Source organism: Callithrix jacchus, chromosome 6 (genome assembly GCF_049354715.1).
Source record: "Callithrix jacchus isolate 240 chromosome 6, calJac240_pri, whole genome shotgun sequence".
Taxonomy (NCBI): domain Eukaryota; kingdom Metazoa; phylum Chordata; class Mammalia; order Primates; family Cebidae; genus Callithrix; species Callithrix jacchus.
The window spans coordinates 67,469,232-67,487,099 of NC_133507.1; the positions used below are offsets into that span (position 1 = coordinate 67,469,232).

Genomic DNA, 17,868 nt, shown 5'->3' on the forward strand with positions numbered 1-17,868 from the left:
AAATTATCTACTTCCTTTAAACGTTCAGAAAAGAATTACTCTGATCTACTTAAACTGTCAAATTAAGAAATAGGAACTTCTTCTTAAAGTAGAATCTAAAATCTGTCTAATGCATTCTGAGTCCTTCTTGTCTCTGAATCCATATCATCACCAAATTTAAGAAATATTTATTGAGCCCCTACTCTGTGAAACACATATAACAATGAGATGCAAATGAGTTTGGGGCACCAGTCCTACTCTTTAGAAACCTTTGTGTTAGTGAGTGGGGAATCTTAGTCTTTCAGTACAATTTATCAAGGCTCTCATTATGTCTTTGCTTTTCTTTTAATCATTTTGAAATTCTTTTGTTGAGGTTCACCAAATTGAACAGCATTCAAAAGGATGATAATCCTAATATTTAATCATAGATTGTATAAGCTTTATGGCCTAAAATCACATTAATTATTTAGTTTTTCTGCAGTGAATTCAATCTAACCACTGGTTTTGTCTATTTGTTTTTGTTTTCTGCACAACTGTCTAATATTTTGGATTTCTGTGGGGGAGTGGGTAATACAGCATAATTTAGGAAGTAAAAGATAGATGGCAAATTGCTTGAGATTACAGGCATCACTGAATACCACTAGTTTCAAGTCTTTTATATGCCTCTGAAGACTCTATTAAAATCTAGCATAGAGAAAATAAGATAGTACTCATTTCAAGCTAGGGAGGCAAGACTGAGGAGATGGACACCTTTGTAAAGCATACTCCCTCGCCTTATCTCATACCTTAGTGACTCAGAAAACAGAAAATGGCAGCTGTGGTGGCTTGAGACATGCGCTGAGATTTTCGCTGAGATTTTTAGCTTAGTGCTGTCTGAGTGATTGCATAGATAATTCCACTATATGTAGAAAACTGAGATAGTGTTACAGTATCAAAGGTAACATGAGCACTGGCTTGAGATCAAATTGTGAAGAATGTCTCCCTGCTGTCACTCAGGCTAGAGTGCAGCGGTGCGATCTCAGCTCATTGCAACTTCCTTCTCCCGAGTTTAAGCAATTCTCCCCCATCAGCCTCCTGAGTAGCTGGGATTACAGGTGTGCGCCTGTAATTTTGTGTTTTTGTAGGGATGGTGTTTCTCTGTGTTGGCCAGGCTAGTCTCAAACTCCTGGCCTCCAGTAATCCACCGCCCAAAGTGCTGGAATTACTGGCGTGAGCCAGCAGGCCAGGCCTGGGTCATTCCTTTAACTGGACTCTAGCATCCCTTTCAAAATGTTCTGGATCACCCAAGGGCCGGGTACTCACCTACTTCTCTCTGGCGGCCAGGACTCTCATTGCAGCACCAATGGTCACTTTCCATGGGCATTACTCTCCCCATCCAAAATTATGCCATGTTCCCTCATCACTTGCTAGGCCTCATGCAGGCACCTAAAAAGTTACATCAAAGCAGTGTGTGTTACATATCTTCACAATTGTCCAAACATTAAAACAGTGGGAAAGGCAGAAATGTCGGGCACATGTTAAATCCACGTTGGAGAGGTTTTTTTGGAGGGGCTGGACGGGAGTCTTTTTTGAGGCTCCTCCAATTGTGCTTTGGAAGCAAGTCTTGCTTTGCCTTCACACGAAGGCAATCTTGATGAAATTGTTAATACAGTCTTCAATATGACAAAAGTCAAAAAGTAAGCATGATATTCTATGACTCTGTAACACTTATAAAAATCTGAATGCATTCTTGCTGAAGAACTACAAAAGCTCCACAATGCAAGTCACTTAACTGAATACTTGCAGAGGGACTCTAAGCATCAAAGTGAGAATTTTGGCCAATAGACTATTTGAAATTTCCCCATGGGTGGAGGACTTTACAAGCCTAAGGCATAGTGCCCAGTATACAATCCGTTTTTCAGTTTAGCTTGAGATCAGATGTTCCTTTCCTTTTCTGATTTCAAGTCAGATCCCTGGGGAGATTGTCAAATGGCATCTTATTTTCAAAAATTTGAAATGCATATGCATTCACAGAGATGGGGGTTGTGAATGAGAATGTAGAAGAGCACATACTAAACTTCAGCACAATTATAGAATTTCAGAGCTGGAAGGCACTTCAGTGACCATTTCAGTCTAGTGTGTGCAAATTTTACAATCCCAGGGGTTAAAAAGACTTGAGTTTAATTCAAGGTCTGCCAAGAACTGGCAATGTGGCCTTAAAAACTTCTATCAGCTGGCTAAACCTTATATTTACTTTCTGCAAAATGAGAGGGTTCTATTAGATAACTTCTAGAGCCATTCCTCACTTTCACAGTCTGTATTTAATCCATTCACCTCACTATGAAGGTCAGAAAACTGGCACCCAGGAAAGTTAAGTGACTTTTAAGTAACTACTGGAAGAACAGCAACCACCACCTATGTCTCCAGTTCTTCATTCCTGCATTCTTTTCGTTAGGTTTGTAGCTGCAGAGGGGCTGATACTTAATTTTAATTGTTTGTGTATTTTTTCTGTTTATACAGATATTTTTATTTGCATTGAATGCAAGGTTTGTTGTTTTTCTTTCTTTCTTTCTTTCCTTCTAGAGAATTTGTAAGAGGAAATGAGCTTCCTCGTCCAATTCAGTATTTATGCTGGTCGCCTGTTGGGAGTAAATTAGTAAGTGTTTAAATTTTTGAAGTGTTTAATCATGTAAATAAAAGAGGAGCCATTTGATTTTGGCCTTTGTTAAATTTCCCTGCCTGAAAGAAAAAAAAATACATTCATGACTATTTTAGTGGTTAAAAACGGGAAGAGTTTTGATAAATTGAAACCCATCTGAGAATTCCGCAAAATCTCAAGCTCATGGATAGACTTCTTTAAATATAGCAGTCAAAAACTTTATCCTTATACTCAGCCAGAATGCGTTGTGCCAGAAAGCTCAGGAAAAATATGGTTTTCACAAGTTTCCCAGACTAGCTTCAGACAACATGAAATTTGGTCCAAGCTCTTATTTAAGGACTCTAAATAAAGATTAGATCTGGCTAGCTATTAATATTCAGAGATTTATTCTACTTTCTGTCAATATACATAATTATTTATTTGGGGGTAATAAAACAACTAAGAAAACAGTAGGCTTTATTCTTTATTTAATTCAGACTTTAAAATTTATAATTAATGTTAATGTGGGTTGGCTGAATTTTTTTGACTTATTAAAATAATATTTTAGTTGTGAATATTTTTTGAATCTCCTTTTAAAGGTATTAGATGAATTTTTATTACCACTCCTTTTAAAGGTATTAGATGAATAATTAAACAAATGTACAGGCTTCATTGAATTTGTTGTGGAATTTTCCCCTTATTGACTAACTTATCTCCACTTCTAGGCATATGTCTATCAAAACAATATCTATTTGAAACAAAGACCAGGAGATCCACCTTTTCAAATAACATTTAATGGAAGAGAAAATAAAATATTTAATGGAATCCCAGACTGGGTTTACGAAGGTAAGCTATATTCCTTTCTTATTGCTAATGCTTTAGGCTTTAATTTAAAATAATTTCATTTATTTAGTAAGATTTAGCTGAGTAGTATCTTATTTTCAAGAAGGGCAGCATTGCTGAAAGTTGTCACTAGGTTAGGAATAGAGCATACATATTTTAAAAGAACAAATTTTTTACCAGAAAATTGGTAGAATTGATTTTCATTAACATTACTATGAAGTGGTAGTAATGATTTAAAATCCAAAAGGTATATGGTTCTTAGGTAGTGCATTAGTACATTTTCTCAAGTTTAGTATTTCTTCAGAAAGACATTTTTTTTTTTCAAAACTAAACCACTGTCTATGTTATCTTGTGGGAAAATATTTTTACTTTCTGATACTCTGTTGATTTTTGTCCTCATTCTAGAACAGGTGGAATTCTGGACTTAACTGGACTTTAAAAAGACTTCTAGTATCTATCTATCTATCTATCTATCTGCCTACATATCTATCTACTAACTCTGTTTTCTTTTTTAATTCCTAGGAGGGAAATGCAACTTTTAATGTTTATGTCACTCTCTTGTACAATTATACTTCTTTCTTTTTTCGCTATTTTAGGTGACTAATAAAAACAAGAAGCATTTATGAAGGAAAACATGAATTATTGTCAACATGTTCATCATTTATTTTAAAAGTTACATTTCTGATTAATGTCATATTCTAACAAGACTGGTTGATGTTTGATATAGAATAAAGGTTAAACTATTTGTCTTAACTCAGATTACGTGATTTTATAATAACCAAAGTATGACATATGTCACATTCACTTTAAATAAATTATTTCAGTCAATAAATAGCTATTTAGAAGTATTTACAATGATTTTAGGAATAAGATGTAATTATAGTTAATATGCTAGCACTTATTTTTCAGAGGAAATGCTTGCTACAAAATATGCTCTCTGGTGGTCTCCTAATGGAAAATTTTTGGCATATGTGGAATTTAATGATACAGATATACCAGTTATTGCCTATTCCTATTATGGTGATGGACAATATCCTAGAACAATAAATATTCCATACCCAAAGGTATGTTGAATACTTTCAGCAGATGCTTTCATTTTCCTGGTATCAAAATGAGCAATGATTTACCATGAGTGAAGGTGGGATCAACAAGTTTGGAGAGCTTCTTATCCTTGTGCATTGTAAAGCAAACATCGTACTGTGCTCTATTATTTATGTGGACATCTGTTGCTTTGGACATCTGGTTGTGCTGGATGAAGTAGTCTTTGCAAAATCTATTGCAGAATCTTTGAAAAACATATGGTCTTGATCATGGAGGAAAAACAAGCTTAACTTAATTTTAATTTTTTTCATATTGCATGCTCCAAATTCAGGGTAAAGTTCTGTTTTGCAATTCTCTCTTGAATTCTCATGTAAATGCAAACTAGAATGAGAAATACAAATGTCAAATTTGATGTTCCCGTCAGGTAGAAGCAGGCATGGTTTATAGTTTTTTCTGGATATACAAGATAGATTAAATTTATAAGTCTCAATTTCTCTCTTGAAAGAATTAGACATGGTGTGAGCCCATACTTTCTTGAATATTTAACATTATAGAGTTGTTATACAGTCTTTTTATTCAGTCTCACGTCTGGAGGGAGGAGACCTGAGTGTGTAGTAGGAGAATGATCAGGTCTCAGCGAAGAAGCATCATATCTTAATTTCAATGTAAAAAAGATATCAGAAAAAATATGGAATCAAAGCACAAATTCACCTCCTGCACAAGGAATCGGATGAGATTTTAGAATTCATTATTTGTTCTTTGGATCCTATTGCTTTTACTTGCCAAGGGGAACATTATCATGGCTAGATACAGTGGGTCCCTGTGTGACAAAGATGGATGGATGTGGCATATGCACAAGTGCATTCTAGGCAAGCCAAAGTAGCCATAGAAAAAGAAATAGAATTGCAGATAGTCTAATGTTTATGTTAAAAGTCTAAAAGCGGTATAAAACCTCTAAAAGCTGAAGATGTTTGGGAGAGGCCTGTCACTTCTGGGGGACCCAAGATGTGAAATAACTCAGATCTTTGGGAGGATCTATGGGAGTAAGAAGAGATGGGGAACCCAGAATTGAAGAGTAACTGTTAATGATTGGGAAGTTGGGACCCACATTCTCCTATTTCCTTGAGGCTTAAAGTTGCTAAAACATCTAGCATCAGATGAAGATGTGCGACAATTCCAAAGAACTAAGGGAAGTCCCTGCAAAACTTGGGAATGAAACTGGGAGGTCCTAGGGTAGATCAAACAGTTCTTTAGATAAATTAAAACAGCACTGAGTCATTAAAAACTGTGTACCTGTATTTGGTGGATTTAAATTTTATTACAACTGCAAGATTCTCTCTTTCTACAGCAAAATAACAGAGGACGTCTAAGAAATTGTCTAGGTATGAGCTACACTGTCATGTAAATTTTAAGCATACAGTAGTATAGAAAGCACAAAAACAAGAAAAGTGTAAATCTCGTGGTACTTCATTTAGAGGTGAAATTTCCCTAATCCTTTGGAGATGGTGGCAGTAATAATACAATCAGGTAGGAGACTGAGCATTTGGTGATTGTCCTAGACCAAATCATACGGCAAAAGCAAAAAGTCTCTTTCATTTATTTCTCCTTTCCATTCTCCTTCCAAATTAATCCCCCTCTGAACTCTTCTTAGCATACAGAGATATGATTATTATTATAATTATCCAATAATTAAAATGAGAGAGATCTGTCTTGGAAATCAGAAAAGAGAATACAGATCACAAAACCGCAATTATATATCAAAAATGATTTTCCCTATAAATTAAAGCTCTCTCATTAGAACTTTAAAATATCTATTTTCACTCTGGTTGACACAACATTTGTAATTGCCCTGCAGGTAAAATTGAAATAAAATTCCTGGTCATGCTACAAATAGAATGTATTCCACAGTGATGTATGTAATATTATTAGCTTAGAAAAATATATCTAAATTCCTAAAGTTTCTTTAAAATGTTGGTGGTACTTGAAATTTTATGAGCTTATATATCTTAATTTTTTTGACAGGCTGGAGCTAAGAATCCTGTTGTTCGGGTATTTATTATTGATACCACTTACCCTGCATATTTAGGTCCCCAGGAAGTGCCTGTTCCGGCAATGATAGCCTCAAGGTAATTCATCTCATATCCCTCCCATCTTTCTAGTCTATATTCTAGTGAGTTTATGCTATGCATGCTAGAAGGAAAAACAAATAAGTAAATAAAAATTTCATACAAAGCCAAAGATATACAAAATTAAAATTAACAAATAAGTTTTCTTAATTGGTTTCTCAAAATTAGCCCTTTCGCACATATAAACATGACCTCGGTAATCATTCTAAGTGAAACTTTCCTCAGATGTACATATATGAACTTGGGACCAAGAAGCAGATAGTAAAATACATGTGTGTCCTCACCTGGGCTTCTTTCAAGTTTGACTGGCTTTAATCTCAAGCCACCGTTTATGGATCTATGTGAATCACATGTGTATAATACATAAGAGAAGATAAGCTAACCCTCTCTAAAAATTAGCATTTTTCACTGTGAAGCACGTTATTCTCATTTATCTGGTTTTAGAATTGTCTAGAGATGAACTGTAGGCAGGCAGGGACATGAAGCATTCTCACTTCCCCAACGTGATGCCCTATGTTTGATTGTCTGATTAGTCCAGATTACAGCGACCTTCAGTCAGTCCTCTGTGGTCTCTCTGGTTGAAGTGGATAAGGGGAAGAGGGACCCAAGCCCTGCCTGCTGTGCTTTCTTAACACTTCCCAATGCCTAGCAGGCCAAGTTTGGGTCTTCTCCTCCTGCCTCATGAAGAACAACCAGGATCAAATGACTGATCACTAATAGGGACAAGAACCCCATTAGAGGCCTCTATTGGGCCTTGCTAAGATGACTCCACTTTTGTATAATCCAACATGACTTTACATTTTTTAATTATCTGCTGTTCCCCATTACGATAGAGTCAATGAAAACTTGACTCAATACATCATTTTTTTAAAAGTGTCGTTCTCCATTGGTGGCAAGTGAAATGAGCATAACACAAGGACTCCAGAGGCTTGTTTAAACAGCTGCAAAATACTAACAATAAAATAGTAGTAGCAAACATGTTCTGAACACTCATGATGTGGCAGGCACGGTTCATAAGTGGTTTAAGCACTCTCAGCCAATGTTTACAGCAATCTTTAAAATAGGTAATATTAATCTCATTTTATGTAAAACTAGAATAGTTAAGTAACTGGCCTAAAGGCATATAACTATTAGGACATGAAGCCAGGATTTGAGCCTGAGACCCCTTCCAGCTCTGTGATTTCCTTTACATCGATGTTTCATGATTCATGTTCCAATGAATTTTGTGATTCATTTTATGCTGATGTTTTCTAGCTACACATTCATCCTTAGAATCATATAATCATTGCTGCCATCACTGACGTCTAATATGTGCCAAACACTATTTGAGTTATTTTGCATGTTTTCTGTGATTTATTCCACAAGCCTAAATTTCAATACTTGATCTCACAGCTAAAACTTAGCTTCCAACATGAATTCGCCTGGAGACAAAGACTGTCCTTTTATCACGCTTGTCTCTCTCTCAACTAATTAAAAGGTGAAAAATTGAGTTGACTTGTGCAAAATAGCCAGTTTATTACATTTTTCCCCCTCTGGATTAAGCAGTAGCTTTGGCATTATGTTTTAAATTCTTTTCTAAGATGTTAAAATCCAGAAATGGGGAGAAAACCCATATATGAAATAATTTCATTAGATGAAGAAACCCTCATAGATATTTTTTAAGTAAGTAGAGATATTTAAACTTTCTCTCCAGAGGAAGGAACACTTTGTCTTTCTTATTAAATAAATATGGTATCATAATGAAATATATCCTTTAGAAAAAAAATTAAGAAATTATTTGTGTGTAAAACTAGTTTGTGCTTGTGACTGTTTCTATTTTATTTGCAGTGACTATTATTTCAGTTGGCTCACGTGGGTTACTGATGAACGTGTATGTTTGCAGTGGCTAAAAAGAATCCAGAATGTTTCTGTCTTGTCTATATGTGATTTCAGGGAAGACTGGCAGACATGGGATTGTCCAAAGGTAGGGTATATTAAAGTCACAGATATGTATTTCCGAAGATCAGAGCACAATAGTGGGGACTCATTTATAGCTAACATTTTATGCTGTAAAGCCAGGATTACTGCATTCAACTCCCAACTGCTTTGCAAAGAAGCACTCCGTATTCACGGGTCCATCATTTTATTAAATAGGATACCTTTTATTTTCTTGAATGACTTAACCTTGAAATTGAATACCAAAAAAGAAAAAATGGGACATCATGACACTGGGAAAATCAGATATCTGGTTCTCAATTATTATGGTAAACCAGCCTTTAGAGATTATAACATTAACAGTCCAATAAAAAGCAAAATAATGCAGATGAAACCATTACATGGGTCTACTAGGGAAATACATATGTTTTAAACAAACAAAAAAAACAGAGAAGAAATGAAAATGGGGCATGTTCTATTCAATGTTAAAATTTTTAAATGAAAAATTCTAAACAAAATGGATATTATCAAAAGAAAGCCAAATATTCTGATTTTTTTTTTTTGAGATGGACTCTCGCTCTTTCACCAGGCTGAAGTACAGTGGTGTGATCTCAGCTCACTGCAACCTCTGCCTCCCAGGTTCGAGTGATTCTCCTGCCTCAGCCTCCTAAGTAGCTGGGACTACAGGTGCCTACCACCACACCCTACTAATTTTTATATTTTTACTAGAGACGGGGTTTCACCATGTTGGCCAGGATGGTCTCAATCTCTTGATCGCGTGATCCACCTGCCTCAGCCTCCCAAAATGCTGGGATTACAGGCCTGAGCCACAGCACCTGGCCCAAATATTCTGATTTTAAAATCAAATGAGAAGTACTGAGAACATGACATATATTAGATCGAATTATTCTGTTATCTTGTTATCTTAGGATAGTACTACATATGTACTAATTTCGGGCAGAAAAAGCCTTGAAAACTAAGCACAGATTTATTGTTGAGTTTTAATTGTTTCTGTTGCTCAAATTCAAATGTAATCTGTTGAATTAATGAGTCAGAAAAACTGCTTAACCAATGTATAACCTTTAAAATAGGCCTGTTCTTAATTACTCATATTAGAGTCTAAGAGATACAAAATGTTTTCTTCAAATAGGAAATTTGATGGGTACATTACATGGGACTTCTAATTATGAAGAAATGTTTCATTAAAACAAACATAGAACAATCATATTTTATAAAGTAATAAGAAAAGGACAGAACAATAAAAGTAAATCACTAAATTTCATCTAGAAATTAGGACATTATGTTTTGGAAGAAAAAAGTCATGAGTCTGTTTGGAAATATATCAGGACTATAATAGTCAACATTACTCAGGCTAAAAATATTTTTTTAAATCACTACTGTGTCTGTGAGAGGCTTGAGTAATTTTGATGGAATATGCTAGAAGCGTATTTTTATCTTATATATATTTTGATATACAAAGCAGAAAGATTTTGGCTTTAGTGCAATATCATAGGCAAAGAAAGGATAGACTAATCTTGATTATACTAGTTAATTAGATTAGTCAGCTTTGTGTGACTATATCTTTAAACTTTTCAATAAATCTGGGTATTAGGGACTATTGCTTTAATTTTATTAGTTTGAACATGATGATATTTATAATTTAGACACAATTTTTAGCTCCTAAAACTAGGAATTTTAAAACTGTGATTGCTTTGAAATCTGAAATTCTAATTTATCAAAATCTGAGACAACTTTAATCCAAACTGACAGAACATTTAAGATGCTCATTCAATGAGGTGTGGAAGCCCCTGGAATATAAACTTTAGTTTTACAGCCAGAAAACAGTGCTTAAATTTAGAATATCATGTTTGAATAACCTTAGAATTTCTAAACACCTCTGTTTCAAAATAGTTTGATAAATACATGCAACACATTTTTAGATTTGAGAACAGTGTTGAATTTCCCAGAAACCATTCTCATGACTGATGTGTGTGTGTGTGTGTGTGCATGTGTACAGGCACACATTTTGAAAACAATATTTAAGGTTAAGTGACCCAGCAACATTTTATTCGTGCTGAGAGTCATGCCCAAAACAAAGAGGCAAAGGAGACTGGCAACAGTTACTGGTAATAAAATTACATTAGTGAGATTTATCAAGAAATTTATAGAGAAAGAAACATATTTTATATTATACTTCCTCCTCTGAAAAGGGAATTAAAAGTAATTTTACTTTTATGGCTAAAAATAATAAATCAAAAAGTTTCACTATTTTTTCCAAGTCTCATCTTACTTGTTCTCTCTGAGGCATTGGCCTATTCCTGTAAGAGAAAATCCAGACTGTGTTCTTAAAATTTGTTATTCCCCTGCCTTTTATGACAGTACACCTTCTCATGGTTCTCCTTCTGCTTCACTGACTGTTCTTTTCCTTTCCAGCTCTTCTTCTGACTTCTCTAGAAATGTTATTATTCTCCAAGTTAATGTATTTGCAAGGTAGGCTCACTGCTATAACAACAATAAAAAACCTCCAATAATTCAGTGGGTTCATACAGTAGAAATTTGTTGCACATTCATGTAACTATCCCATAGTGAGTCCGGGTAAGTGGTATGTGGTGAGGGATGGGGAATGAGGTACTCTGCTCCATATAGTCATTAAGGAACCCAAGTGATGGCATTTCTGCTAACTGGCTTTCAACACTATTCCAAAGTTTGTCAAACCTGAGCATCAACATCCAGCTAAGAGATGGAGAAAACAATGAAAAATAATGTATGTGAGGCTTTTATAGAGTAAGCCTAAAAGTAGCATGAGGTATTTCTGCTCACACACCATTGACTAGAACTTATCAAATAACCATGGTCAACTGAAGGAAGGCTGGGAAATATATTTCATAGCTGTGTCCGTAGCAAAAATAGAAAATGGTCTGCTGATTATCCTGCTGTCTGTCTCAACTCTGTATTCATTCACTTTGGGTAGTTTTAATCTATACCAGAGCTTTATATTATACTTGCCAATAACTCTCAGACTTATTTCTAAGGATTTGAACTTTTCAATATGTGTGGCTACATTTTCTCTGTTCCATTCTCACTGCCATGAGCTTGATTAGAGCTTGATTAGAATCATTATTTTCTCAAACATTACAATAGCCTTCCAGTTGGTCCCTCTGCCTACTTCCATCTTACCCACTTCTAATTTATCTGCTATATCATGTTCATAATTATATTTTCCAAATTGTGAGTTGGAAGACCTTCAAACGATTTACCAAATAGGAGAAATGGAAGCTTCTTAGGCTACCATAAAGTTTCTCCAAGATCTTGCTGATAAATATGCATTCTCCTTCATCTTTTAACTCTTTCCTGTAGTCACTCTCCACTTAGCCATACTGAGCCATCTGTTGGGTGACTAAGCTAGTCTGGTCTCTATGCTATTTATTTTACCTATAAGGTTCTTCTTTTTCTAATTATTTGTCTAGAAAAGTCTATTCTTTTTTTTAGGATTACTATATATTTATTCAGTAAATAATCAGTTTTATTATGCTAAAATATAAACCAAAATAAGATTCAGGCAAATTTAAAAATTTTGGCTACTTCATAAGACCCAGAACAGAAAGAATTTAACCTAAACTCCATTGTTTTACCACACCACATCAAGTGGATTGTGCCAGGCCTCCATAGATGTGATAATTCTAAGTCATTGCTTCAGGGAAGATTTAAGCATAATTATTAAAGATCTGCAAGAAAATTACCCATGTGTATACAACAGTGCCGTTACATGAGATGTTTAATATTGTCCTCTTAAACTCAAATTTCAAGTTAGCTGACTAGTAATGGTACACTCTGATCAGGCAGCTTAACTGTTTCCAAATGTCCAAATTATATTTAGGAAAAAAAACATGTTCTCCTAATACTATGTTTGATGTGATCTTTTGTCTTTTAGACACAGGAGCATATAGAAGAAAGCAGAACTGGATGGGCTGGTGGAGTATGATTTTGTTATCTTTTTCTTATGTTTTAATGAAACTTGACATTCTCAGCTATCAAAGGACTATTTGCAATGTGCCCAACTGGTACTACTTGTTTTCATAGAGAAAAATATCAAAATGAAAAACACATAGGTAGTAATCTCTTGAGTGATTTTGTGCTAGACAATTTCAATATTCTTTTTTTTAGAATTCTATCAAAAAAACATATTCCTCATGTCTCAATTTTAAGTTTGTCAACTGAATCCTTGATATCTATGACTAATATTACTTTTTAAAGAAATACAATATAGATAATTTTTCAAAATGAAACACAACCCCTCATAAGGTAAAATAATTACTAGCCATTTGAATCCAAGAAAAATAAGCACATTGGTTATCCTTGTAATTTAAAGACAGTCTACCTCTTATTAAATTTCATATAACATGTACCAAATTTCATATATGTATACTCTTTCCAGTATTTAGATAATGATTTGGTATAAAATAGTAAAATGTGTGTTTCGTTGTTTGTGATCATTTATATTTGGAAGTTTAGGATAGGTTTATCCAATAATTTGCGGGGATTTTTAATGCAAAATCATGCTTTAGGTAATAGCAATTGTACTTTATATAGTATATGAAGAATAAAAATTAAGAGAAGAGAATAAGTGAAGATTGGTAGATGCTGCCACTTACTACAAGCATATAATTCAATTCAATTAGTATTGGAAGAGGAAAGGCTACTTCTCTAAGTTTTGGACACATTATGTGATGAAAAAGGAAACTCTTAGGACCTGTTTTAACACATTAGCCCTTGATCCAAGGACAAAAAAAAATTCAGAAATCAGTGCTAAGATGATAAATTATATAAAAATTTAAACTTAAATTGGCTAGGAAGAAGATAAATTGTAAAGTGACAATCTTCAAATATTAAAAAGTCTTCATTGTACACTTTTTTGTATCCAGTAATTTTAGCTTACATGCTATTGAATGTATGCTTGGCTTTTGTTTGTTTTTTGAGATGGAGTTTCGCTCTTGTTACCCAGGGTGGAGTGCAATGGCGCGCTCTCGGCTCACCGCAACCTCCGCCTCCTGGGTTCAGGCAATTCTCCTGCCTCAGCCTCCTGAGTAGCTGGGATTACAGGCACGCGCCACCATGCCCAGCTAATTTTTTGTGCTTTTAATAGAGATGGGGTTTCACCATGTTGACCAGGATGGTCTCGATCTCTTGACCTCGTGATCCACCCACCTCAGCCTCCCAAAGTGCTGGGATTACAGGCTTGAGCCACTGCGCCCGGCCCTGCTTTGTCTTTAATTAAAATACCTCTGTTTTATTCATTAACTAGGGAATATTTACTTTATTTATTATATACAGTAAATGTAAATTACATTGAGGTAACAAGATAATAAAGATAAGTATGTAATTCAGAAAAAGAAACAAACCCTCCTATTTAAATTCACTTTTCCTACTGTCCTGTATAGCACAGGAAAAAATAGTAGTGTTCAGTGAAAGAAAAGTATTCTCTAAATTTTATGGATTCTTAATCAGTCTGAATCTTATCTTTTAGAAAGGTTATTCTTAGATTGGTATTTGAAATTTTTAGAAAAAAAATTAATCTACCAGTTTACTTACATTACAAAGATTTCTAGTAAAGAATAAAGGGAAGGAAGAATACTTGAAAATATTTTTAGTTATGTTCTCCAAGATGACAATATAACTAGATTTACTATACAGTTACATGAATAATGTAAATTTTACAATTAGATCAACAATAATACCAAAAACCCTTTCAAAGACATTATTTTGAGCATCTATATACATTTATTTTGAAAATGCTGCAGTGTTCAAAACACTTTGAAACATTTTAGAATGCATCTTTTGAAAGATCCTATTTATAATCATCTTCAGGTCAATTATATCTTAATAACTTAAAAAATCTGTATTGCACCAACCTTGCATTCTCATCAAACTAAGCTGAATGAATGAATAAATTGCTTGCAGAGCTGTAGAACTTTTAAGAAAAATACCTACCCTCAGTGGAGGCACATATGTCTCCTTTAAGAGAAAATGAGGTCCTTATATTAAATCAAAAGTCATTCCCAACTAAATCTAGAGAGCAAATGAGTTATTTATCTGGGACATGTGATTTTGTGCCAGATCACTTTAATATTCATAGTTTTATAATTCTATTGGGAGCAACTTATTTTTATGTACTAATCTCAATCTCTTAACATCTATCCACTAGTCAGTAAAACTTCTAAATTCCAGAAGAGGAAATATCAAAATTTATTTACAATGATCGTTTTCAAGAGTAAGTTTACATCCTCCCAACACACTATCTTTAAATGAATTATTAATTAACTTTTGTAAGTTCTGACTTGCCTTTTGAAAAAGTTTAGTCATAATTTTTATAGCCATAACTCATATGTCATAAAATATTGCATATTCAATAGCTTCCTTTGACCTATAATCAAACTAGCAAATTAATAAAATTAACCAGAAAAAAAAACTAGAAATGTGTATATATTTTAGACATTGGTTCAAGTAACATTTATAGGGTTTTAGTTAAAGTATACAGGATAGTCATATTAGTATAAATTTTAAAAGCTATTTTCAATATGTGGTTTCTTTTGAATTTGTGAAAGATTTAAAATGAAAAAAGACTCTCAGAAATCACCTATGAATTTTAAAAGGGAGATTAAATGACTGGCTAAAAGTAACTGATCTGTTAGTTGCAGGCACAGAACTAGCAAACAGGTTTCTGAGGGCTTAACATACCACTTGTTTCCTCCAGTACTGACATATCCAGTCTCTTAATTTAGGATTAATAACCTAACTTCTTTTTTGGTATTCAATCAGAAAAAATAACAACAAATTTGCTTTTAGAACATTGTTTTTGGCCAGGTGCAGTGGCTCCCGCCTGTAACCCCAACACTTCGGGAGGCCAAGATGGGTGGATCACGAGGTCTGGAGTTCAAGACCAACCTGACCAACATGTTGAAATCTTGTCTCTACTAAAAATACAAAAATTAGCCAGGCATGGTAGAGTGCACCTGTAATCCCAGTACTCAGGAGGCTGAGGCAGGAGAATCACTTAAACCCGGGAGGCAGAGGCTGCAGTGAGCCAAGATCACACCACTGCACTCCAGCCTGGGTGACAGAGCAAGACTCCGTCTCAAAGCAAAACAACAACAACAATAAAACACAAAACATGTTTTTTTTCTTTTGCCCTGTAAAGAACAGACAGAAAAGTGAAGAGTTAATCAAAGGAAACTTGTACTTAATTCCTTAAATTTGAAAAACAGGCACTGAAGGCATTATGCTTATACTGCAAAGTCACACCAATTGTTCTAAAATAATTTAAGCAATACACTACATCTTCTTTAGGTGGCAGAAAAAATCCCTTGGTTCAAAAAAAAATGAATTTTCTTCTTGTTGCTTGAAAGCTTGTGCTTTTGATCAAATAAATGTGCACTAAGTTTAGGGAATCAGCTTTAGGTCATTTAACAGCTATAGCAAGATATTCCATGGAGGTAAATAATCTCTTCTTCCAAGTAAAATATTTTAAATGGCTTTGCACTTCATATAGAGATTAGTTATCTATCAGGAAATCCAAGCTTGATAAAGAAACCAGTGTATGGGCTTCGTTAAAACTGAGGAGAACTTAGTGTGGGTGCTTATCTAGGGTCCAGGTGTGACTTACAAGAAGCACTTAACTTGGAACACATTATGGGCCTAGCTCTAGCAAAATGAATGTGGACATATTTCACACTCTACCTCACCCGAGCTGTTCATCTAAAGCAGCTGTCCTCGATGTGTGCAATGAAAGGCAAGAAGATAACAGTCTTTGCTTATCAGAAATATTCTTCCTGTTTGCCTGATTCTAATATCTTAAAACATAACACTCTGCCCTGTATTTTTCTTTTCAATAAAAATTAAATGTTAAGTTTTAATCTAGAACAAAGCTCCTTTAAAAGTCCCTTAGCTTAATTGACTGCAGGCTTGCATACAATTTTTTTTTTAATGTGGTACCTTGTAAAAAAAATTTTTTTTTTTTTTTTGAAACAGAGTTTCGCTCTTGTTACCCAGGCTGGAGTGCAATGGCGCAATCTCGGCTCACCGCAACCTCCGCCTCCTGGGTTCAGGCAATTCTCCTGCCTCAGCCTCCTGAGTAGCTGGGACTATAGGCACGCGCCACCATGCCCAGCCAATTTTTTCTATTTTTTAGTAGAGATGGGGTTTCACCATGTTGACCAGGATGGTCTCGATATCTTGACCTCGTGATCCACCCGCCTTGGCCTCCGAAAGTGCTGGGATTACAGGCTTGAGCCACCGCGCCCGGCCCCCTTGTAAAAATTATGTGATTCATCTTTTAATTTAGTGATTAAGGCAATATAGAACCAATTTTTGTGTTTCACAGTGAAGAATAAGAAGGAGACATAGGCTGGGTTTGGTGGCTCATACCTGTAATCTCAGCACTTTGGGAGGCCAAGGTGGATGGATCACCTGAGGTCAGGAGTTCAAGACCAGCCTGACCAACATGGTGAAACTCTGTCTCTACTAAAAGTATAAAATTATCCGGGTCTGGTAATGCATGCCTGTAACCCAGCTACTTGGGAGGCAGAGGCAGGAGAATCTCTTGAACCTGGGAGATGGAGGTTGTGATGAGCCGAGATCATGCCATTTGCACTCCAGCATGGACAACAAGAGTGAAATTCCATTTTTTTAAAAAAAAGGAGACATTATAAGAGGTTACTAGTAAGTATGTATATTATCATTTAGCTAAGAAGGTGAAACTTCATTCTGAAATGAGAGAAAGATTTTGTTAAAGACTTACAGTAATAAAATTCTACCCACAAAATTGCTAATCAGAATTTCCTATTCCTGGGCCTCTTGGTTATTAATTTCACTAGGAAGTATTAGTCTCAATTTGCAAAATCCTACCAAGGTTGGTCTTATTATTAATGAAACTAATGTAGAAATCATGTAAGGAGGCAGCTGTTTCTCGTTTATTCCTCTTTTTTTCATTTTAAAGAAAAACTTTAAACAAGTTAAATGTAAGTTGTTTATTTGAACAAAAAGAACTCATAAATAAGGCAGCACTCAGAACCAGAAGAGGTTCTGAGAGCTCTGCCAAGTAATGTGAGCAGCCAGCTTTTATAGGCCAAACATAGAAGCAAGGTAGATAAATCCCTGGTTGGCTATAGCTAGGAGTTCACCTTATTGGGTCATAGAGTGAAGAGGCATCTACCTTATTTGGATGTGGTGTGAAATGATGGCTGCCTATGATTGACTGGAACCCTGTTTGCTGGACTTATGGTTAGGTTTTGGTTTGTATATATACTAAAGTTGTGTTTCATTATATAGGAACTCAAATTATAAAGAAAGCCT

The 17,868-nt window shown here is 34.9% G+C and overlaps 1 protein-coding gene across 1 annotated transcript in view; it reads left to right on the forward strand.

The window, feature by feature from the left end:
• FAP (fibroblast activation protein alpha) overlaps nt 1-17,868 on the forward strand; it is a 70,394-nt gene that overhangs the window by 18,996 nt on the left and 33,530 nt on the right. The window contains exons 7-12 of the mRNA XM_002749390.6: nt 2,542-2,614; nt 3,322-3,442; nt 4,349-4,503; nt 6,503-6,606; nt 8,434-8,569; nt 12,452-12,496. Coding sequence (XP_002749436.1) covers nt 2,542-2,614; nt 3,322-3,442; nt 4,349-4,503; nt 6,503-6,606; nt 8,434-8,569; nt 12,452-12,496 — 634 coding nt within the window. The remainder of the gene's footprint in view (nt 1-2,541; nt 2,615-3,321; nt 3,443-4,348; nt 4,504-6,502; nt 6,607-8,433; nt 8,570-12,451; nt 12,497-17,868) is intronic.